Below are 27373 nucleotides of genomic sequence, written 5' to 3'. Positions count from 1 at the left end.
GCTTTGGGACTACATAAGACGTGCAAATTATTTAGAAAATAATAACAACCTGTCTGTATATTTTTTGATGTATTTTGGTAATTTATTTTCTAGTTTTTACATCTTATATTTATTTTTTTTATGTCGAACTCAAAAAAGGCACGTCGCGAAGAACAATAGAAATAGAAGGTTTCACAAAGCAGCGGATATTAAACATTGACATCTAGATATCACAATCTTATTATAAGATAATCGTTATTAAGATCAGCGCTCATTGTATACTTGTGAGATGTAAGTTTATATAATGTTAAATATATTATAAATCTGTGCTGCTCCTGTATGTCTGCTGTACCAAACAGTCCATTAGATATTGTATCAATGGAAAATAAAACACAGCTCACACTATATGTATTCTCCTACAAGACACTTTATGAATCTTTCATGTAAATAACAGACAGATCCTTTACAGTAACATTGTATGTGACGGAATATTGTATTGTCTATTATCTATCTTTTGTCTATTTATCTAACTATCTGTCTCTCTGTCTGCCCATCCATCCATTCCTTCATCTATCCTTATACACTATTTATCTATCTATCTATCTATCTATCTATCTATCTATCTATCTATCTATCTATCTATCATCTATCTATCTATTATCTATCTATTTTCTATGTATCTATCTATCTATCTATCTATCTATCATCTATCTGTTATTTATCTATTATCTATCTATCATTGATCTATTATCTATCTGTCATCTATCTATTATATATCTATCTATCATCTATCTATTATCTATCTATCTATTATCGATCTATCTATTATATATCTATCTATTATCTATCTATTATCTATCTATTATCTATCTATCTATTATCGATCTATCTATTATATATCTATCTATCATCTATCATCTATCTATCATCTATCTATATCTATTATCTATTATCTATCTATCTATCATCTATCTATTATCTATCTATTTATTATCTATCTATGTATTTTCTATCTGTCATCTATCTATTATCTATCTATCTGTTATCTATCTATCATCTATCAGTAAGAACCTGGAGTGACCGTGGTTCGGGGACAGTGCCCAATAGGAGCCACAATGAGACGTTCATACATATGTAATATTTTTTTGTTATTTTTCATGGTGTAATTATCCTTACAAACATAAGTAATCAATCACAGATATTTACCTGATGTATGTAAAATAACTTATGTAAATGAGACTTCATGTCGGATTGTGCCGGTTCAGATAAAGTATATGTAACTGATACAAAGCTGTGCGCCGGTCCGCCATCCATTACTCAGGATACCATGTTTTCTGATCTGACCCTGAAACCAATATGGTGCCACAACTGATAAGGCCTGGTTTCATTTATATAGCCATCAAGTGTTTTTTCCCTACACTATGGTATAAAAATGCAGGAGGGAAACTGTTGTCCCATTTTCCATGGGATTGTTCCCCTTCTTCTGGCACATCAGTTGTGGCACCATATTGGTTTCAGGGTCAGATCAGAAAACATGGTATCCTGAGTAATGGATGGCGGACCGGCGCACAGCTTTGAGTCCCCACATAGGCCACATATAAAGTATGAGCCCCAAACATAGCCCCTGTATATACAGTCACACTCAGTCCCCTATATACCTTATGAGCCACCACACAGCTCCCATATACCGTATTTTTCTGACCATAAGACGCACTTTTTTTCCTCCAAATTTGGGAGGAAAGTGTGGGTGCGTCTTATGGTAGGGATGTAGCATGTGGGGAGGGGGGCAGCAGCAAGTGGGATCGCACTGTTATCCCACTTCAGGAGGCAGAAAAATGTCCCCACTGCCAGGAATAAGCACTGGGGAAACAATGTGGTCCCAATGATTAAGTGCAGTGAATATTCATTAGCTACTCCCCGCCCACCTATCAGCTGAGCAGTGAGCCAGGAGCAGCAAATGAATACTGCACTTAAGCAGCGACACACATGGATTCCTCAGCGCTGATTCCTGCAGCAGCTGGGGAGATCCCTGTGTCCGGGGGAGGAGAAGCAGCAGCAGAAGGATCCGGGGGAGAGGAGATCGCTGCATACCTTCCTGGGCTGGAGCCGAGTGCTGTGCAGTGTGCACAAGGAGGACCTGTGATGATGTCAGAAGTGGGCGGGCTGGAGCATCACATGGCAGCACAGAGCCCTCCCTCTTCTTGACATCATCACAGGTCCTTCAGACTCCAACACTAGAATCTGCTGGCTTCCTCATAACCTGTGCTGTGGAGAGGCAACAAGAGGGAGGGCTCTGTGTGTGCAGCCATGGGATGCTTTTACCTCACCACAGTGTGGCTGGCTGCCACAATTAAGAGGTTAGTCTTTCCAAAACACAATAAAGCACTCTGCCACTCCTTTAGTGCACTATAACTCCCAGCATGTCATAGGATCTGCAGGACATGCTGGGAGTTATAGTTCTCCCATGGGATTTTAAAGCAGCACTCCAGTGTTATTTTGCAGTGCTGGAGTGGTGCTTTCACTATAAGCCCTGTGCCCCCATTCTTATACTCACCCTCCAGCATCTTCATATAGTACTGTACAGACACCACACTGGTCCCGCAGCTTCCAACATAATAACATACTATTATATATAATAACACCACATATAATAGTATGTTATTTATGTTATTAAATATTTTACCACATTTTTTTGCTTCAAATATTTTTTTCCCTATTTTCCACCTCTAAAACCTGGGTGCGCCTTATAGTCCGGTGCGTCTTATAGTCCGAAAAATACGGTACATTATGAGCCCCTACACAGCTCCCTATGTACAGTATGATCCCACAATTGGCCCCTATATACATTATGAGCCACCACATAGTCCACTATTTAAAGTATGAGCCCCCCAACCCCCTGTATATACAGTCACACTCACTCCCCTATGTACCTTATGAGCCACCACAAAGCCCCATATACATTATGAGCCCCTACACAGCTCCCTATGTACAGCATGATCCCACAATCGGGCCCCCTTATACATTATGAGCCACCACAGCCCCCTACATAAAGTATGGACCTCCAAACATATCCTGTGTATACACAATATGATCCCACATTCAGCCTCTTATATACAATACGAGCCCCCACACAGCCTACCCTATATACAGTATGATCCCACAATAAGCCCCCTATATACATTATGAGCCCCCCACACAGCTCCATATACATTTTGAGACCCCCAAAGCCCCCTACATATAGTATGATACCACAATCATAGCCACATAAATACAATATAATCCCACCCACAGCCCTCTACATTCAGGATGAGCCCCATATATAAAGTATGAGCCTGCACACTGGCCCCTTTATACAGCATGAGCCCATCCTGAGGATGTAGATAGCGGTGAAATCAGGGGGCGGGGGAGGGCGGCCGCGCTACTTGTGGGTCAATGTTTTCAGCCCTTTGGCTGTTTCGAAGATTTATTGGTATAGATCAAAACCAAGCAAAGTGCGGTCCCACGGGCCACATCCGGCCATCTCGTTGTTCCAGTCCGGCCTTTGCTCGGTTTTGATCTATACCAATAAATCTTCGATCAGTTGCCAACTCTCTATCCAGTTGCCTTGTTTATGGTATAAACACAATATTATATCCAGCGCCTGATAACGATCTGACAGCCGGCACTGGTAACTAGACAGCATGTTTCCCTGGAGAGTATGCACCCGGTCACAGATACCATTTAACCCTGTGCATGCTGCAAGGAAACATGGATTGCAGGTAGCACGCTTGACTGGGGAGCAATACACACCCTCCATCATCAGTCAGGCCGAGGTGTGTGCCTGCACTTGCCTTTCCACAAACTGACAATTTATTTAACTTTTTGACCTATCCCACTGCCTTCCCTGCCAAGAAAACCTGACAGGTGCAGATTCCAAGTCCCAGCAAATCCTTGTGATTGTGGAATAGCCGGAAGGTATAATTAGCCTCCCAATTACAGTATGACAGTACGGTCGCTCCATCCTCCTCTTAGTTGGCCCAGAGTTTCACACTCAGTGACATATACATTGTGAGACAGCTGCCTAGATATAAATGGGGAAGATGTCTGTCTGCAGGAGTTATATCCATCTGCCTCTTCACCTAGAAAGGGCAAAATGCCATCAATGTGCCTTTAATTGTCATCTAAAGGGTTGATACCAAGTTAATAAGTAGATTGGGGGATAACTTATTGATCACCGGACGTCCAACTACCTTTTACCATAGAGAATGAATGGAGCGAAGGTCGATCCCGCACACCACCGCCCCATTCATTGTCTATGAGACTGTATTTGGCAGCTCCATAGACAATGAATGGAGCAGTGGTGCAATTGCTCGATCACCAGTCACATAGTGTCCTTTAGAACCCCATTTTCAGAATTGCTGGGAATCCCAGTGGTCGGACCCCCAATAATCTATAAGTTATTCCCTATCCTGTCAATAGGAGATAATATCAACTTTATAATGACCCTTCAAATAGTATTTAAACACCTTTGTAATGAGAGCAAATGAAGCAAAACTGGTGCCTATTAACACTAATGAACGGGAACTGCGGAGGCGACAAAAAAGGTCCAGCGAGGGCCTAAAACACATGAGTATATATAGTTATAATATATAGAATTAAAATAAATAAATAATATATATATATATATATATATATATATATAAATGAATCTATATATAATATATATAGATATAAATTATATATATATATATATATATATATAATATATATATATATATATATATATATATATATATATATATATATATATATATATATATATATATATATATATATATATATATATATATATATATATATATATATATATATATATATATATATATATATACCGGTAATTTATTTATTTATTTTTCATTTATTTTAATTTCATTTATTTTTTATTTTATTTAATTCCTGACTTGCAAAAGAATATTCTACAAATTAAATCCTCGGAATTTCAGATTTGCCAGATTCTGATATTTTCAATCAATTTGTAATGAATTAAAATAATAAATGACCCTGGGTTAAGGCTACTGATAATGTAACGGCTAATCATCCACTTACAGGTCGTTATTCTTGTAATTAGGCTACGATCACACGGTCCGAGTCGCTCGGAACAACGTTATTCAATTGTGATGTTCAGATGATCGAAAGTCCGAGTGAAAAAATCCCAACGTTTGCCTTAATTTTGGATGAGAATCACCTATTCGAGTCTGTGGGTGCGCGAGAAGAAAAATCAGATCATGGATAAAACTTGTACTAACATCCAATTTGTACAACTTCCGCCATTGTAATTCTTTAATAAGGGAACCTGTATTTGGTCTCGTAAAATGTAATAACTGCTGATTTATAAAGACGGATGTGATATGGATGACATGTGTGAACTCAGCCTTAGGGTCGAGTCACCAGGCCGTTTTCTCTACATCCGAGAAAACTGATCCAATTCATCGGATCTGACTTTGATCAGTTTTTCTCGGAGAAAAAAAAGTGTCTACATCTCCTCCATTGTGCCAGTCCGTGAAAATGTTAAATTTTTATCATGGACTCGCAGACTTTCGTTGCTGATTTTGATCCGACACTTGGTTCAAAATTGGACATGTCTCTGATATTTTTCTGCAGACAGCTCGGTCCAAGGAAAAAAATTGGGCATGGGAATGGCCCTATAGAACATATTTTTCGAGCACGACGAAGACACTCGGTTAGGACCCGAGCATGCTCAGATTACACCTTATCCGATCACTATATGATCACATACATTGTGTGCTTGCTGTAAGTAGGGAGAGTCCATGCCTCTGATACACACAATCAGGCTTGGACTGGTCCTCGGGAGAACAGGGGAATTCTCCGGTGGGCCCTCATTCAGGAATGCGCCACCAGCCTTTTATCTGAACAGCACTATTCAGACAATGGCGGCATCTTATTCATTCAACAATCTGCCCAGTTCATCGTTATATACATTTGTGAGTGAGAATAAAGTCATATTTGTATATAGCTGAGAAGTGGGGCCCTGGAGTTGAGGTTAGTGGTGGGCCCTTGGCCCGCCAGTCCGACTCTGCACACAATACATGTAGTAAATCTAACCTCAGCTTACTGCTCTTTATTTCCATTCTGTCATTGCCCCCGGGGGGCTTTATTCTAATTAAATCCATTTTCTTAAGTGAAAACCATTGATTGTTTTTATAAACGCGGCTGTTGAATGATACAAGTCTTACAACATACATAACGTGTAGTATCCAAAGGCAACCGGCAAACATTACCTTTGATTGTCTTAACACGTGAAAGGCTGTTCCAGATGAATTGCTTCTTGGATACGAAGGATTAATATCTATTAGATTGGGAATCACACAGGTCAGGACAGAGAAGCCAATCTATTGTAGCAGTCGTTCCGGGGCTATGTATTGTGTGCGGCCGCCGGGGTCACACATCAATATTGTGCCTGGAGTTAGAAGTCAGCGAAAATATTACTAGGAAAGTCACCTAAACGCATATAGTTGTGGCTAAAAATCATTATTTCAATTGGGTTTTATTAAAAATGTTGCCCCTTTTTCACATGTAAAGCACCATGGAATAAATGGCGCTATAAAAAATGAATAATAATAATAATAATAGTTTGCTTTCTATTGCACTGTTTATCAGTGACTGGTAAAATGAGTTACCTGAAAATCCATCAGTGAGCTCTCGCTCTGAAGGGAGAGTTTGTAACTATTTTGCCTGTCTCTTTTTTTAGCTTCTCTCATCTAATTTATGACGGCAGACCACATCAAAGTTCAAAAAAATGTGTAAAATGAGTTAACTGAGAATTCATAAGTGAGCTTATTAGGACAGAAGAGTTTATAACTCCTTTACCTGTTTTTTTAGCTCCTCTCATCTAGTTTATGACTGCAGACCACATCAAAGTTCAAAAATGTGTAAAATGAGTTACCTGAGAATCCATAGATGAGCTTATTAGGACAGAAGAGTTTATAACTCCTTTACCTGTTGTTTTGTTTTTTAGCTTCTCATCTAATTTATGACTGCAGACCACATCAAAGTTAAAAAAAAGGTGTAAAATGAGTTAACTTAAGGCCCCGTCTCACTAAGCGATTTACCAACGATCACGACCAGCGATACGACCTGGCCGTGATCGTTGGTAAGTCGCTGTGTGGTCGCTGGGGAGCTGTCACACAGACCGCTCTCTCCAGCGACCAACGATCAGGGGAACGACTTCGGCATCGTTGAAACTGTCTTCAACGATGCCGAAGTCCCCCTGCAGCACCCGGGTAACCAGGGTAAACATCGGGTTACTAAGTGCAGGGCCGCGCTTAGTAACCCGATGTTTACCCTGGTTACCAAAAAAAACAAACAGTACATACTCGCCTTTCGGTGTCCAGGTCCCTTGCCGTCTGCTTCCTGCTCTGACTGAGCCGCCGTACAGTGAGAGCACAGCAGTGACGTCACCGCTGTGCTCTCACTTCTCACTGTACGGCGGCACTCAGTGAGAGCAGGAAGCAGACGGCAAGGGACCTGGACACCGAAAGGCGAGTATGTACTGTTTGTTTTTTTTGGTAACCAGGGTAAACATCGGGTTACTAAGCGCGGCCCTGCGCTTAGTAACCCGATGTTTACCCTGGTTACCAGTGAAGACATCGCTGGATCGGTGTCACACACACCGATTCAGCGATGTCAGCGGGGCCTCAACGACCAAAAAACGGTCCAGGCCATTCCGACACGACCAGCGATCTCACAGCAGGGGCCTGATCGCTGGTACGTGTCACACATAGCGAGATCGCTACTGAGGTCGCTGTTGCGTCACAAAACTTGTGACTCAGCAGCGATCTCGCTAGCGATCTCGCTATGTGAGACGGGGCCTTTAGAATTGATAAGTGAGCTTATCAGGACAGAAGAGTTTCTAACTCCTTTACCTGTTGATTTTTAGCTCCTCTCATCTAGTTAATGACTGGAGACCACATCAAAGTTCAAAAAGTGTGTAAAATGAGTTAACTGAGAATCCATAGGTGAACTTATTAGGACAAAAGAGTATATAACTCCATTACCTGTTGTTGTTTTTTTAGCTTCTCATCTAATTTATGACTGCAGACCACATCAAAGTTCAAAAAATGTGTAAAATGAGTTAACTGAGAATCCATAGGTGAACTTATTAGGACAAAAGAGTTTCTAACTCCTTTACCTGTAGTTTTTTTTAGCTTCTCTCATCTAGTTTATGACTGCAGACCACATCAAAGTTCAAAAAATGTGTAAAATGAGTTCATGGAGAATTCATAAGTGATCTTTGTCTGACAGCAGAGTTCATAACTTTTTCTTGCCTTTTTCTGAGCTCCTCTCGTATAATTTACGAACACAGACCACATTAAAGTTAAAAAATGTGTAAAACAAAAGTGTAAAACGAGTTAACTGAGAATCCATAAGTGAGCTTGTTATGACAGAAGAGTTTATAACTTTTTCACCTGTTGGTTTTTTTAAGCTCCTCTCATCTAATTTATGACTGTAGACCACATCAAAGTTCAAACTGTGTAAATTAAATGTGTATAATTGTTTACCCGAGAACATATCAGTGAACTTGTTCTGACAGAAGCGTTTATAACTCTTTATCTCTCTTTTTCTGTGCTCCTCTCATGTAATTTATGACAGCAGACCATATCAAAGTTCAAAAATGTGTTAAAAAATTAGTTCACTGAAAATCCATCAGTGAGCTCAGAGTTTACAACTTTTTGCCTGTTTTTTTCTTTCTTCTACTTAATGACTGCAGACCACATTAAAGTTCAAATAAGTGTAAAAAAAAAGTGTTAAATGAGTTAACTGAGAATCCATGAGAGAGCTTGTTACAACAGAGTAGTTTATAACTCTTTTACCTGTCTCTTTTACTAGCTTGTCTCATCTGGTGTATGACCGCAGACCAAATGTGTAAAAAAGAAGGGTAAAATGAGTTAACTGAAAATCCACCAGTGAGCTCGTTCTAACAGTAGAGTTTCTAACTCTTTTACCTGCCTTTTTCTGAGCTTCTCCCATCTGATTCATATCCATGGACAACAACAATTTCAATGAGCAGAAAACCAAATAGACAGTCAAAGCCAAAAGGTGCAATATTTTTAACGACACCCAATTGCAAAAATGTTTTTTAGCATTTAAGTAAACAAAAAAATGCCCCAACAGTGGACATTCCCTTTAATTGAATGTAGAAGAGTTATAATACTGGAAATAGCCAGTGGAGGGTTCTTTGAAAGACCATTCAATCAGATGCCCGAAGCTGACGTTGGCGTGCCATGATGTATTGGCGTCGCTTGGCAGTGACGTCATGCGTCCTCACAGCAGGAATGGTGATGTCAGCTGCCGGCCTCAGAAGAGAACGCTGAATGTCGGAGGAGCGGAGAAAGGTGAGAAGAATGATTTTTTTTATACAGAGGCAGAACGGGAGACATGTTTATGAGAGGGGGCCCAGGATGGGGGACATATATACCAGGATGGGGGACATATATACCAGGATGGGGGACATATAGATCAGGATGGGGGGGACATATATACCAGGATGGGGGACATATAGATCAGGATGGGGGGGACATATAGATCAGGATGGGGGACATATATACCAGGAATTGGATCATATATACCAGGATGGAAAACATATATACCAGCATGGGGGACATATATACCAGGATGGGGGACATATATATCAGGATGGGGGACATATATACCAGGATGGGGGACATATATATCAGGATAGGGGACATATATACCAGGATGGGGGACATATATATCAGGATGGGGGACATATATACCAGGAATTGGATCATATATACCAGGATGGAAAACATATATACCAGCATGGGGGACATATATACCAGGATGGGGGACATATATATCAGGATGAGGGACATATATACCAGGATGGGGGACATATATATCAGGATGGGAGACATATATATCAGGATGGGGGACATATATACCAGGATGAGGGACATATATACCAGGATGGGGGACATATATATCAGGATGGGGGACATATATATCAGGATTGGGGATGTATATATCAGGATGGGGGACATATATACCAGGATGGGGGACATATATATCAGGATGGGGGACATATATATCAGGATTGGGGACGTATATATCAGGATGGGGGACATATATATCAGGATGGGGGACATATATATCAGGATGAGGGACATATATACCAGGATGGGGGACATATATATCAGGATGGTGGACATATATATCAGGATGGGGGACATATATATCTGGATGGGGGACATATATACCAGGATGAGGGACATATATATCAGGATGAGGGACACATATACTAGGATGGGGGACATATATACCAGGATGGGGGACATATATATCAGGATGGGGGACATATATACCAGGATGGGGGACATATATACCAGGAATTGGATCATATATACCAGGATGGAAAACATATATACCAGCATGGGGGACATATATACCAGGATAGGGGACATATATATCGGGATGGGGGACATATATATCAGGATGGTGGACATATATATCAGGATGGGGGACATATATACCACGATGGGGGACATATATATCAGGATGGGGGACATATATACCAGGATGGGGACATATATACCAGGATGGGGGACATATATATCAGGATGGGGGACATATATACCAGGATGTGGACATATATACCAGGATGGGGACATATATATCAGGATGGGGGACATATATATCAGCATGGGGGACATATATAGCAGGATGTGGGACATATATATCAGGATGGGGGACATATATACCACGATGGGGACATATATACCAGGATGGGGGACATATATATCAGGATGGGGGACATATATACCAGGATGGGGACATATATATCAGGATGGGGGACATATATATCAGCATGGGGGACATATATAGCAGGATGTGGGACATATATATCAGGATGGGGGACATATATACCACGATGGGGACATTTATATCAGGATGGGGGACATATATACCAGGATGAGGGACATATATATCAGGATGGGGGACATATATACCAGGATGGTGGACATATATATCAGGATGGGGGACATATATATCAGGATGGTGGACATATGTATCAGGATGGGGGACATATATATCAGCATGGGGGACATATATATCAGGATGAGGGACATATATACCAGGATGGGGGACATATATATCAGGATGGTGGACATATGTATCAGGATGGGGGACATATATATCAGCATGGGGGACATATATATCAGGATGAGGGACATATATACCAGGATGGGGACATATATATCATGATGGGGGACATATGTACCAGGATGAGGGACATATATACCAGGATGGGGGACATATATATCAGGATGGTGGACATATGTATCAGGATGGGGAACATATATATCAGGATGGGGGACATATATATCAGCATAGGGGACATATATATTAGGATGGGGGACATATATATCAGGATGGGGGACATATATATCAGGATGGGGGACATATATCAGGATGGGGGACATATATATCAGGATGAGGGACATATAGACCAGGATGGGGGACATATATATCAGGATGGGGGACATATATACCAGGATGAGGGACATATATACCAGGATGGGGGACATATATATCAGGATGGGGGACATATATATCAGGATTGGGGATGTATATATCAGGATGGGGGACATATATACCAGGATGGGGGACATATATATCAGGATGGGGGACATATATATCAGGATGAGGGACATATATACCAGGATGGGGACATATATATCAGGATGGGGGACATATGTACCAGGATGAGGGACATATATACCAGGATGGGGGACATATATATCAGGATGGTGGACATATGTATCAGGATGGGGGACATATATATCAGGATGTGGGACATATATATCAGCATGGGGGACATATATATCAGGATGGGGGACATATATATCAGGATGGGGGACATATATATCAGGATGGGGGACATATATACCAGGATGGGGGACATATATATCAGGATGAGGGACATATATACCAGGATGGGGGACATATATATCAGGATGGGGGACATATATATCAGGATGGGGGACATATATACCAGGATGAGGGACATATGTACCAGGATGGGGGACATATATATCAGGATGGGGGACATATATATCAGGATTGGGGATGTATATATCAGGATGGGGGACATATATACCAGGATGGGGGACATATATATCAGGATGGGGGACATATATATCAGGATTGGGGACGTATATATCAGGATGGGGGACATATATATCAGGATGGGGAACATATATATCAGGATGAGGGACATATATACCAGGATGGGGGACATATATATCAGGATGGTGGACATATATATCAGGATGGGGGACATATATATCTGGATGGGGGACATATATACCAGGATGAGGGACATATATATCAGGATGAGGGACACATATAACAGTATGGGGGACATATATATCAGGATGGGGGACATATATATCAGCATGGGGGACATATATACCAGGATGAGGGACATATATACCAGGATGGGGGACATATATATCAGGATGGGGGACATATATATCAGGATGGGGGACATATATATCAGGATGGGGGATATATATATCAGGATGAGGGACATATATACCAGGATGGGGACATATATACCAGGATGGGGGACATATATATCAGGATGGGGGACATATATATTAGGATGGGGGACATATATATCCGGATGAGGGACATATATACCAGGATGGGGGACATATATATCAGGATGGGGACATATATATCAGGATGGGGGACATATATATCAGGATGAGGGACATATATACCAGGATGGGGGACATACTCATATATATCAGGATGGGGACATATATATCAGGATGGGGGACATATATATCAGGATGAGGGACATATATACCAGGATGGGGGACATACTGTATATATCAGGATGGGGGATATATACAGGGTGGTCCAAAAGTAGGTGGACAGCATGTGTAATAGGGTTATGAAGGGGGAGATTTATCAAAAATGGTGTAAAGTGAAACTTAGCAACCAATCAGATTCCACCTTTCATTTTCCAAAGAGTCTGTGAAGAATGAAAAGAGGAATCTAATTGGTTCCTTAGGGCAACTGAGTCAGTTTCACTTTACACCATGTTTGATAAATCCCCCCCTTCATAACCCTATTACACATACTGTCCACCTACTTTTGGACCACCCTGTATATATCAGGATGGGGGACATATATACCAGGATGGTGGACATATATACCAGGATGGGGACATATATACCAGGATGGAGGACATATATACCAGGATAGGGAACATATATACCAGGATGGAGGACATATATACCAGGATGGGGACATATATACCAGCATGGTGAACATATATACCAGGATGGGGAACATATATACCAGGATAGGGGACATATACACCAGGATGGGGGACATATATACCAGGATAGGGAACATATATACCAGGATGGGGGACAAATATACCAGGATGGAGGACATATATACCAGGATGGGGACATATATACCAGCATGGTGAACATATATACCAGGATGGGGAACATATATATCAGGATAGGGGACATATACGCCAGGATGGGGGACATATATACCAGGATGGTGAACATATATACCAGGATAGGGAACATATATACCAGGATGGGGGACATATATATCAGGATGGGGGACATATATACCAGGATGGGGGACATATATACCAGGATGGAGGACATATATACCAGGATGGGGGACATATATATCAGGATGGGGGACATATATACCAGGATGGTGAACATATATACCAGGATGGGGAACATATATACCAGGATAGGGGACATATACACCAGGATGGGGGACATATATACCAGGATGGTGGACATATATACAAGGATGGGGAACATATATAACAGGATGGGGGACATATACACCAGGATGGGGGACATATATATCAGGATGGGGATCATATATCAGGAAGGCTTCCAGGATTAGGGACATACATACCAGGAAAAGGACCGGGATGGGGGACGTATATACATGGAAGGAGGTGGACATTATTATAGTATGGGGGGGTATAACTACATAATTATGGGGGGAGGGTGAGCATATATGTCTTTATATGTCATGTAGATGGGACCCAGGTCTAAATCTTGCACTGGGGCCATCGGACTCTCGTTACGCCACAGCGTGTATACAAGTGATAAATGACGGCTACATTGTACGCACGTCACTGTGGATACACAACCTCTATTGTATTCAGATCTGCAGGAAACGGAGTTAAGATTGACTTCACTTTAATGTCTCTTTCTTATTGTCAGCCCCAGATGCCTCCGACTTAATGAATTAATATGTTGTAACATTTCATTGGGAAAAAAATGACACATCGTGGAAGGAACGCGTTGAAGCCGGGCCTCCCAATTATATAGGGGGCTCAGGAGACCTCCAGTTTATCCAAAGGGCTTAAAAAGGCCTCTAATTTACCAATCCCCCGCTGCGTACTAAGACTCCGTGCTTGGGCAGTTTGTGGGTGTTCATATAAGTGTACGCTTAAAAAAATGATAAATGTCGCTGAGTAGCTGTTCTTTTTTTCTGATACATTTTTTTAAAACATTTTTTGATATTTATGTTTTATTTTTTATATATATTTTTTTTCAATCAAGGGATGAGCTCCTCCTCTAGAATTTTTTTTTTGTATCTGTCTGGGTCAGAGCAATCCCCCCAAATTATGATCCTCATTGATATCAATAAGGTCAAATAAAGAAACAAATATAAAAGCCAGTCATAACAATGAAATTTGTCCTAATTTCCTAATAATAATGGAATCCATTTAAGGGTCTGTACACACATTGCAATTTTGTAGCGTTTTTATTTTGCAATTTCTCATTGCTTTCTATGATGAAAAATACACGTACCCTAAAAGCATAAAAGCACCTTTTCTCTCACTTTTTGTAGTAATAGACAGGTGGACCTGACAGTTTGGAAGTCCCTTTTTGTATATCTGTGTATCCAGTTCATTAAAAGAATATTTCCAAAATATTATATCAATCCCGATCCATAGTATTGGGGCTAACATGCTGGTCGCTAAGGGTCCAAATGCTGTGATCCCAAGATTAAGGCTCAGGAACCTGGCAATCGGGCTCAGAAGGACCTTGTAATGAACGGGTTGGAGGTGAACATGCTCAGACACTGCTCCACTGGTTGACTATGGGACTGCTGGAAACAGTGCTCAGCCTTCTCCAGCAGTCCCATAGTCAATAAATGGAGCAGTTCTTTGGATTTCAAAGCGCTGATCTCTACATTTTTGGGGTCCCAGTGTTCAGACCTATAAAGATCAGTAAGTTTTCTCCTGTCTCATGGGAATATCCTATTAATAGCTATTTTGGAAATAACCCTTTAATGGGTATCACCAGGAGTATGCTCGATGGGATGTGTCCACCAGACAACCACCCATGCAGATAATATTATTGGACCCCTAAAAACATCTGCTCATGGGGCTATAGCTAGTAATATGTGGGGTGTTCATCTGTCTAAATTTGCCAGTTCGGATGTTAATTTAATTCCTTAAAAAAAAAATCTTATTTTCATTTGCATCAACTCGCAATTGCTCATAGCTCCCAATTAAAACCTTTCTTTTATTTCTTATAATGCCCTGGGAAATTAAAACTGCTATCTCATTGGTTGGTTTGGGCAATAGCGCCATTTATATCTTTATACCAAACAGTTGTGATTCAGACTTACGGCTATCACTGTATAATACATAGGAAATAATAGAAATGCAGCTCTGCTCATCCAGCTCCTGATCCACAGAAAAAGCAAATTCTGCCATAATGATCTTCTCCGTTACATTGCACCGTACACAGCAAAGAAGGGACGTGTTGTTAGAAGTGACTGCGGACCGTGGGGCTGAGGAACCGGCGCAATTAGCTCTAAGTATGAAGTTCCCTTTTTACCATTTCTAGCACAAGAACGATCCTGTATGAAGAGGGTCTTTTCAGCACACCCAAGCTATTTCTTTTCTTGATTGACAGACTCAAGTGTATGAGGGGGTAAAGGGTAATAGAACTGCCTGAGACCACCTGTATTCTGGGAGATCAGCAGCAGTGTGGAGGAAATGCTGCATAGGCATAAATGTGTAATGTCAGACACAGACGATAGATGATCGATGGATAATAGATATAGATAGATAGATAGATAGATAGATAGATAGATAGATAATAGATAGATAGATGATAGATAGATAGATAAATAGATAGATAGATAGATAGATAATAGATAGATAGATAGATAGATAGATAGATAGATATAGATAGATAGATAATAGATAGATAGATAGATAGATAGATAGATAGATAGATAGATAGATAATAGATAGATAGATAGTAGATAGATAATAGATAGATAGATAGATAGATAGATAGATAGATAGATGATAGATAGATAGATAATAGATAGATAATAGATAGATAGATACATAGATAGATGATATATAGATAAATAGATAGATAGTAGATAGATAATAGATAGATGATAGATAATATATAGATAGATAGATAATAGATAGATAGATGATAGATAAATAGATAGTAGATAGATGATAGATAATGGATAGATAGATGATAGATAGATAGATAGATAGATAGATAGATAATATATAGATAGATAGATAGATAATAGATAGATAGATAGATAGATAGATAATAGATAGATAGATAGATAGATAGATAGATAGATAGTAGATAGATAATAGATAGATAGATAGATAGATAGATAGATAGATGATAGATAGATAAATAGATAGATAGTAGATAGATAATAGATAGATGATAGATAATATATAGATAGATAGATAATAGATAGAGAGATGATAGATAGATAGATAGTAGATAGATGATAGATAATAGATAGCTAGATAGATAGATAGATAATAGATAGATAGTAGATAGATAATAGATAGATAATAGAGAGATATATAGATAATAGATATATAATAGATAGATAGACAGATAATAGATAGATAGATAATAGATAGATAGATGATAGATAGATAGATAGATAGATAGATAGATAGATAGATAGATAGTAGATATATAATAGATGGATAGATAGATATATAATAGATAGATAGACAGATAATAAATAGATAGATAATAGATAGATAGATGATAGATAGATAGATAGATAGATAGATAGATAGATAGATAGGAGATAGACTAGAAATATGTGGACCACAGTTCCCTCCAAGCTGTACACACTGGATAGGAAACAGTGAAAACAACATACTAACGAGGATCAATGAGTTCAACAACAATTAGGATTTTTTTTTACTTTATCATTTCCAGAGCGCACAGCTTACAGGGAACAGTGATGTGGACATATAGATGCTTTTTGGAAAGGTATAAAATACTAAAAAGGTAATAAATGTAAATATATCAAAAATTATATTCATTAGTAAAATATTTGTTACACTAAGATAGAGTGACAATAAAGAAATAGAAAGACACAGTGTAGGTACTAGAGAAGAAAAGAAAGAAAGAAAGAAAGAAAGAAAGAAAGAAAGAGCTATAGAACGATTTGCTATACTACCTAGAGAAATAAATAAAGCTAAATATACTGTAAGTACATGCGAAAGAAAGAAAGAAAGAAAGAAAGAAAGAAAGAAAGAAAAAGAAAGAGAGAACGAAAGCTATAGAAAGATATACTGTTAGTTCTAGTTAGAGAATGAAAAAGAAAAAAGAAAGAACAATAGATAGATATACTGTAAGTGCTAGAAACAAAGAAAGGAGGAAAGAGAAAGAAAGAAAGAAAGAAAGAAAAAAATAGAAACAAAGAAAAAAGTCAAAAATTAAGAACGACCTATAAAACTGACAATTAAAATCTCCATTACTATGCGAAATATTAAGATCACGTGGAAATAGAGAAGACTTCAATGAACATAAATGACCTTATAATGCAGTTTTGGAATTCCGCCTCCCTATTAACATAGCACATTTCTATAGCAGAAGGTGGGAATACTGACAATGACCAAGTAGCCAGATTTCTATATAATCGTCATTACGGCTCTTGTCTGCTACATACACGGCAATTTCTGATTGAATCAGAGAAAAGACACTGGACATTGCCCTGATATTATATCTGGTCTGTGGGCTGTGTGGAAGCTGAACCTGGGCCCCTAGCCGGAGAGTAATACATGACAGCAGGCCATGTTGTGAAAAACCATTTATACATTTTAATAGATAAAAATACAAAATTTAACATGGCAAAAACTCATACAGAACAATGTTAGAAATGTTTGTGTAGTTTAACATATATACACTGAAACACATACAAATATAATATTAAATACAAAGGACAAGGAAGATTAGAGAATAGTCTACTAACCCTTGTGCCACTCAGCTCGTGTTACTGTATCTTCTGGTGAGATAACAAAAGAGAATCTGTAGCTTAAATCCCTATTTCCATGAATTAGAGAAATCCACATTCTGAAGACAGCATATTTAACAGGGTTTTGTACCAATGGGGGCCAAAATATTAGCTAAGCTGTGGCCTAAAATCCCATAATACAGCCAACAGGGCCTTCGACTGAGTCTTTAGTGTATGGTCTGGACCATACAGTAGGTAAGTGTTTTTGTTCCTTAGAAATTTTCTGTGCACCTTCTTAGATAAGTCTTGTGTTGCTTTAAATTAGTCCCAGTGCTTCTTAGTAAACCTCTTTGTGACATGCTCCATCTTAAGAACTCTTATCCTCTTGGAGGTGAGTTTCAATAAGTTCTCCTTGGGGTAAATCAGTGCGCTCCTCCATTCATTTTTGTGGCACCGCTATGGGGTCTTCATTACTCCCTTTACTCCTCCTGATTGACCTCACAAGGTGAGTCCAGCTCCTCCATCTGTTTTTCTGCCTCCTTTGCTCTCTCCTGTTCCGAAAGTTGCTCGCTGCTCGGGATGGAATTTTTCTTTGGACGACCTTTGGGTTTAGTTGGAGATTCAAGTCCCCCACCTTGTAAAACCTTAAGCACAAACAGATGGACTTTTTTAGAAGAAAAAAAAACAACAGATATAAACATAGAAACTCACTTCGTCCTGTAAATGGGATACAGGTTTTTAATATTTTGCTTCACTAAAACAAAAATATTCCAGTTCCCAAAAAAAGTTTAGGAATCTATCAACCACAGCTAATCAATACTCATTATAGCAATATTATTTTTTTTACTTATTTTTCATGCGTATATTATTTACACATTAAACAAAATGTAATAGAATGTTATGTAAAATAATCTGTGCTTTGCACAGTACTCTGAAAAACAGAAAAGTAAAACAAAATATATGGAAAAAATGCACTCACTATTTTTTTCCATTTCATGCGTCGGTTTTGATACCAGGTTTTCACCTGTAGCTGACTAAGTCCCAGAGATTCTGCCAGATCTATCCTGGAAAACATGAAGGAGAAAGTAATCTATAACAAATGCTGGATAAAGGCTGCAGCCTGGCAGCTGAAACGAGGGAATAAACTCACAATATTCTCACTACTACTTTTTCGAGTTTTGTTTCAACTCTTTTTTTTTACTAAAGAAGAATAGTTATTTTTATGAAAAAGGGATACATGAGGAAAGGAAGAAGGAAAGAAAGAAGGAAAGAGAGAAAGAAAAAGAAAGAAAGAAAGAAAGAAAGAAAGAAAGAAAGAAAGAAAAAGTATATACAGTACAAACATTTTTTTACTAAAGGAGAATATAGTTATTTTTATACAAAAGGAGATGGTAAATAGATAGATAGATAGATAGATAGATAGATAATAGATAAATACTAGACAGATAGATAATAGATAGATAGATAGATAGATAAATAATACATAGATCATAGACAAATAATAGATAGATAATAGCTAAATAGATAGATAATAGATAGATAGATAGATAGATAGATAGATAGATAGATAGATAGATAGGTAATGGATAGATAGATAGATTGATAGATAGATACATAATAGATGATAGATAGATAGATAGATAGATAGATAGATAGATAGATAGATAGATAGATAGGTGATAGATAGATAATAGATAAATAATAGATAGAAAATATATAGATAGATAGATAATAGATAGAGAGAGAATGGATAGATAGATAATAGATAGATAATAGATAATAGATAGATAGATGATAGATAGATAATAGCTAGATAGATAGATAGATATATAGATAGATGATAGATAATGGATAGATAGATAGATAGATAATATATAGATTGATGGATATATAGTAGGTAGATAGATAATAGATAGATATATAGATAATATATAGATAGATAATAGATAGATAGATAATAGATAGATAGATAATAGATAGATTGATGTGTGTTAGATAGATGGATAGATAGAGAATGAAAATATCTAGTATAATCATTTATGTTTTTATTTTTTTACTATTTTTTATATACGGTAACCTGTATATCATGCACGTTGGATGTAAAACATTAAATTAACTGTAAGGCTGTATTCACACGTTGTGTTTTTGCTGAGTTTTTTTTTTGCTGCATTTTTTTATGAAAATTAAAAGCTGCGTTTTACAGTATCAGCAAAGACTGTGATTTCAGAAATCTGATGCACACATTTGTTTTTTTCCTGACTGAATTGGAAAACTGCTGCGTTTATGAAACTGCAGAATGTCGCTTCTTTCTGTGCTTTTGCACCCATAGAAAGGAATGAGTAAGAGCAAAAACACAGCAAAAATGCAACAAAATCGCAGGGATCAGGTTTGCTGCATTTTGGTGCAGAAAACTCAGCGAAATCTCCTCTTTTTTTAAGCAGCTTCTTTACTGCCAAGACAGCAGGATTTGCCTGCAGAAAAAAACACAGCAAAACGCAATGTGCGAACATTATATTGTCTAAATACATTTATAAATAAAACGATTTAATTGGTTAATAAGTGCAAATATTTACTTTATTTAAAAAAAAAAAAGTGGTTTAGATTTAATATAAGACAGCTTAATACAAATACCATATTGCCCAGTATTAGGCTCAAAGCCTTGGGGATACCTAAAGGCAAGTGTAATTTGTGCTATATGCTAATGCTGTCAGGGTTTAGGATAATAATGCTTCAAATTGGATGAATAATTTAATTTTAGAGGTTTTTTAATGTATCTTAGTCTTAAATAAATTCTACATAATATATGCTTATTATGTGAGATGCGTAGTATTGATATACGTCACTCCTAGAAATGGTTGGTGCTCAGATAGGGGCCCGACCCTTAAATATATGGAAAAGAATCTGGCGCTCAAAATGGCATAATATGAGGAAGATCCTGTTAGAAGGGACCGCCTCATATCATGCCATTTTGAGCACCGGATTCTTATTACGTGAGATCACAATGAGCTCCGTGTAACGGTCTGATGTCGGTGGCTCATTAGATGCTCAATATTCAGCGGATTCCATAAATCCCAACTTATTTAAAGGGCCAGTAAATGGAAATCTATGGAAAAGCTATTATTCTACTTGACATATTTACTTGTAAACATTTCCAGAACTGTAGATAATGACGTCATCTTGGGGGGAAAACATTTTATGTATTTTCATTGCAGAACCCCTACAGTCAGCCTTAATGGCTGATAACATAGACATTATTGATACTTTATGCAATTTCACAGTAGAGATACAATACACTTAATGTTATTGTGTCTTTAAAAGCCTATTGTAGCATTAAGCTCATTCAAATGATATGATGATGATGGTGAGGATGGTGAGGATGGTAATGATGATGGTGAGGATGGTGATGATGATGATGGTGAGGATGGTGATGATGATGATGGTGAGGATGGTCAGGATGGTGATGATGATGATGGTGAAGATAGTGAGGATGGTGATGGTGATGATGGTGAGGATGGTGAGGATGGTGATGATGATGATGGTGAGGATGGTGAGGATGGTGATGATGATGATAGTGGTGAGGATGGTCAGGATGGTGATGATGATGATGGTGAGGATGGTGAGGATGGTGATGATGATGATAGTGGTGAGGATGGTCAGGATGGTGATGATGATGATGGTGAGGATGGTGAGGATGGTGATGATGATGATGGTGAGGATGGTGAGGATGGTGATGATGATGATGGTGAGAATGGTTACCTGTCAGGTGTGGAGAGATACTTCTGTTTTTCAAACCTCTTCTCCAGCCCCATCAGCTGCAGCTCAGTAAACACTGTCCGGCTTCTTCTCCCCTTTTTGGCCTTGCTTCCCTGCTCCGAGATTCCTGCCTCTAATTTCCCCCTGAGGTGCAGTTCTAGTGGCAGGTGATGAGGAGACCCTGACCCTCCTTGCAGACCCGAGCTGGCAGCCAGAAGGGCCGAGCTGATGGGAGAGCTCAGTCCCGGGCAGTTCAAGGGGCTCAGGGGAAACTTGAACATGGAGGCTTGTTCTGCCTTCAGTAGAGCTGTAGAAGACACATGAATGAGCAGGTCAGATAAAGTATTCCTAATAACTTAAATGATCAGGGGTGGAAACATGATCATAGCTTGTCTCCACAAATCTCATATATAACACATAAACCCAGTAGCCATTATTATCATTCACACAAGCGCTACTGATATTAACGTAGTAATGTAGCTGCCTAATACACACATACGCAATATGTAAGTGCCCCCCGGAATAATATATGCAGAAAGCAAAGGAAGGAAGAGGTACACATCATTCTATCATCTCATTTGTCCTTTCTTTCTTTTCTCTTTCATTCATTCATGCATTCATTCGTTCTCGTTACTTCTTTCTCTTTTACGTTTATTCTTTCTCTTTCTTTTATTCTTTCTTATGCTCCTCCTTTTGTTATTTTTCTTTCTCCCTTTTTTCTCTTTCTTTCATTCTTTCTCTGTTCATTTCATTTCTTTCTTTCATCATCTACCATGTTTATCTATCTCTTGTTTTCCTTTTTTTGCTTTCTTTTTTTTTTCTCTTAATAACCAGAGCTCTCTCTGGGACTCAGTTAGCTACAGGTAAAAATCTCACATCAAACCCATTGCATGAAATGGAAAAAAAAAGAAGAGTGATTTGTTTTTTTCCCATTTATTTTTTCTGCTTTTAATATACTCTTGAAAACATACCCTATTTTACATGCCAGAATTAAGAAACCAAATTTTCATTTTTTGTTTAGAATACACATAACATAGAATAAAAACGTATATACATACGGTAAGTAAAAAAAATATTATTATTTCACAATTTATTTGTGCATTGCCCTACAATTATCACATTTTCTAAACTTTTTTAGGACCAGAATATTTTTGGTTCTGGAGAAAGAAAATATTAAAACACCATATTCATCTGCTGTCAGATTCTATTCAGATTCTATGCATATAGCTGCTATATTTTTCTAAAAAGTAACTGATTTATTATCTACATTTCTTTCTATCTATTTACAGATCAAACTATTTATCAATCTATTTTTTATGTGAATATATTATTGATCCACTATATACCTATCATGAATCTACACATTTTATCTACATATTTATTTAGCAATCTATACATCTCCTATATTTCCCATTTATCTATCTTACTATCTATCGATCTCTGTGCTTTAAATAATCATAATTATAATAATATTTATAATTTAATCTAGTTTTACCTAAATTTGATTTTATATATCTATCTCTCACTCTCTCTATATATATATGGTATATATATATATATATATATATATATATATATATGATATACAATATAGCTATTATAATTTTTCTATTTTTTTACATATTTTATAATATGTATATATACTTATATTAAGTTTATAAGTGTTATATATGTGCAAATATATATATACGTTTTTATATATATATATACATATATATATATATATATATATATATATACAGTATATATATATATATATATATATATATATATATAATGTTATATATTAAACCCCTACAGCCCTATAGAGAAATTCGCTTACACAAGTTCACCAATAACATAGACAGATCATAGTAAATACGTGGAAAATAGAAATACCAATCTAAAAAACAGATGACACTAATTCATATCTGTACATTGACAAACCTTTCTATCAAGCTACTTTTGCACTTTAAATAACCAGAAATAGAAACAATTACAATCTGAGATTTGACATAACTGATGTGATATGAGAATAACATAAAATACCTATAATACAAATACTAAAGGTAAAAAAGTAGTATTTCTAAATGGATACCAGAGCCACCGATCTCAAGAACTATTTACATGACTGATCCGCAAACGTGAGACAAACGGCTCTTTTCACAATTTAAACTTTATATAAATTAGATTTTTTTTTTAGAACTAGAATATAACAGACTGTATAAATAACAAAGGGACAGAATTTTCAACTTTCTAACTTTATAGGTTCTATCATTTACTATTATTATTATTATTATCTCGAGACCTTACGGTATTCTGTTTGTATTTAAGGAAAATACGTAGATATTACTGTCACTGAGCATTTCAATATTTGGTATATAATGATGAAAATGGTAATCATAAAAACAATTCACATGAGAATATCAATAATAGTCATTATGCTAAAATTATTATGATTAATTAGGACATTATACTATAACAATATTATAATTAATATATATAATGAGAAAAATAATAGGTTGTAGTAATATATATATATATATATATATATATATATATATATATATATATATATATATATATACTGTTATTTTCTTATTATACATTTTTATCCATAGTTAATATTATGACTATTAATGGTAATCTTATGAGTATTCTTTTTAGATATGATAAATATATATATATATATATATATATATATATATATATATATATATATATATATATATATATATATATACACTTAATAGCCATAGCCTTTCTTCTGTTTTCCAGAATGTCTGAGACTCAGTCAGCTACAGGTAAAAACCTTGTAACCTTGAATCAAAACCAGTGAATGAAATGGGAAAAAAAAGAGTGATTATTTTTCGTTATTTTTTTCCCCATTTTTAATATACTGTGGAAAATATACACTTTTTTACATGCAAGTATATATATATATATATATATACACGTTTGTATAGTTGGCATGTAACTCAAAGACATTTATTACTGTATAGTGAATTTGTCCACATATTTGGCTAGCTCTCCTAAAAATGTAATTTTAGATATTGTCCAGGAGTAAGCAATCATGCATGAATAGGTAAAAAAAATAAAAAAATATCTATTATCTATCTATTATCTATCTGTTATCTATCTGTTATCTATCTTTTATTTATTATCTATTATCTATCTATTATCTATCATCTATCTATTATCTATCTATTATCTATCTATTATCTATCTGTTATGTATCTTTTATTTATTATCTATTATCTATCTATTATCTATCATCTATCTATTATCTATCTATTATCTATCATCTATCTATTATCTATCTGTTATGTATCTTTCATTTATTATCTATTATCTATCTATTATCTATCTATTATCTATTTATGATCTATCTATTATCTATCATCTATCTATTATCTATCTACATCGAGATAAATAGATAGATAGATGATAGATAGATAATAGATAGATGACAGATAGATAAATAGATAGATAATGAGATACATTTTTGATGTATAGATATTAATGTATCATTGCCACAATTTTTATATCTGTATTTCTACACTTCTAAGTTTATGTCTATTTTATCTACGATCTATCTATATTAATATATTAAAATTATACTTATATGTCTATGTATCCATTTATCTATGATCTGTCTATTTTATTTTTAATCTTGTCTATGTGGGCTTCTCTAGGGGGCTGTAGGGGTTTAGGTATTGCTCATTTAAGATTTATAAAAAATAATAATATATAACTATATACACATATATTCATATATAAACTGACTGATAAACGAAAACTTTTGTAACAGTTCATATCTGTTCATACAGGATTATATGGTCACACACAATTGGGGACAACTACCTAACCATAGTGGGTCTATCTCTTTTTTAATATATGAATAATAACAACAATATTCATAATTGCGATTAATAATAATAATAAAGTACATATATATGTGTGTGTGTAGCGGAACCTACCCAGGTGATTGTGGTACGGTCGGGTAGACAGAAGGGCCTGTACCCCAAATTTAAGCAGCTCTCCCGTGGGCGGAGATGTTTTGGGGTCCTGATGGTCAGTTAAAATTTCTTCTATCATGAAACTCCTGTATCGATGAGACCTGTGGTCAACAAAGGTTTCGTGTGGGAAATAGTGAGCCCCAATATCCAGGGGGTGCTGCATGATTGCCTCCTCTTCAGACTGCTCTACAGGGGAAGTGATTGTATTCTCTCTCTATATCCGAGCAGAGTTCTGGATAAAACTAAAGCAAGTAGTCCAAATCCGGCAAACTTCTCTGTGACCCCCGTTGACTTGCTGACATTCTCCTATAGGGGCGACTGTGTCTTCTTCTGTGGAGTTGGAGGAGCCTGGGTCACTTCTGGGGGCGGTGGAGAAGCATTGGATCCTGGTGTTTCTGCTTAGTGTTGGGTAAAGTGTGCAGCAGCCTGAAAGTTTCCAAACTTCTGAGACTGAGTTCCTTGTCTCCTCCCCGCCCTGTGCAGAAGCCTATAAGGTCCCGCATAGTAATACCTTGACCTCCCACACTACAGTGATGATGGTGAGAGGCAGAACAGCACCCTCCATAGAACAACACGTTACTCCCAGCAGGGCACGTTATTATCAGCCACATTTCACTCTTACTTTTAATTTAGAACAGATCTACAAGGCGATTATGTGATCCTAAGTAATGTGTCACTGCGCTATCCAGATCATAAATCTCCAGAACTGACTCTATCTGCAGCTCCTGGGGTAGTTTACACTAAATTACCAGCCGATCTCTCCATAAATAACGATAATAATTCTTAGGAACAACAGCTTCAGAAAGACGTATCCAGAGATACATGCAAATTATGTCATTGTGAGAACGTCAATAGGCTATTGCCAATGTTACAATGATAAAAACGCGTCTGCATATTGATATTCGTAACATACACGCCTTATACACCTAGTATTATACTGTATATATTGTATGTAGATTGAGGAGAAGTAGTAGATAGACGTTCCGGTAGATAGCACCACTGTGAAAAATCCATAACTTTTATTAACGCGTTCCAGGTTTGTACTGAATCGAGTCATATAGTTCAGTTTGGAGAAAGGCACCACTGTGAAAAATCAGTAACTTTTAGTAACGCGTTTCAGGTTTGTACTGAATCGAGTCATATAGTTCAGTTTGGAGAAAGGCACCACTGTGAAAAATCAGTAACTTTTATTAACGCGTTTCAGGTTTGTACTGAATCGAGTCATATAGTTCAGTTTGGAGAAAGGCACCACTGTGAAAAATCAGTAACTTTTATTAACGCGTTTCAGGTTTGTACTG

At 37.1% G+C, this 27373-nt stretch overlaps 1 protein-coding gene across 1 annotated transcript; it reads right to left on the bottom strand.

Annotated features, from left to right (window-relative positions):
* Window positions 1–18167: 18167 nt before the first annotated feature.
* BARX1 (BARX homeobox 1) lies at window positions 18168–26493 on the bottom strand. The gene is made up of 4 exons (XM_077276375.1): window positions 26037–26493; window positions 22081–22384; window positions 19304–19388; window positions 18168–18968 (listed from the first exon to the last, which is right to left on the bottom strand). The coding sequence occupies exons 1-4, from the start codon at window positions 26236–26238 to the stop codon at window positions 18804–18806; spliced, it is 756 nt and encodes a 251-aa protein (XP_077132490.1). The 5' UTR covers window positions 26239–26493; the 3' UTR covers window positions 18168–18803.
* Between the last annotated feature and the right edge of the window lie 880 nt (window positions 26494–27373).

The sequence above is a fragment of the Ranitomeya variabilis genome, chromosome 8 (assembly GCF_051348905.1).
Source record: "Ranitomeya variabilis isolate aRanVar5 chromosome 8, aRanVar5.hap1, whole genome shotgun sequence".
Lineage (NCBI taxonomy): Eukaryota > Metazoa > Chordata > Amphibia > Anura > Dendrobatidae > Ranitomeya > Ranitomeya variabilis.
Note: the sequence above shows the minus strand (reverse complement) of the source record. Positions and strands in the feature narration are given on the sequence as shown.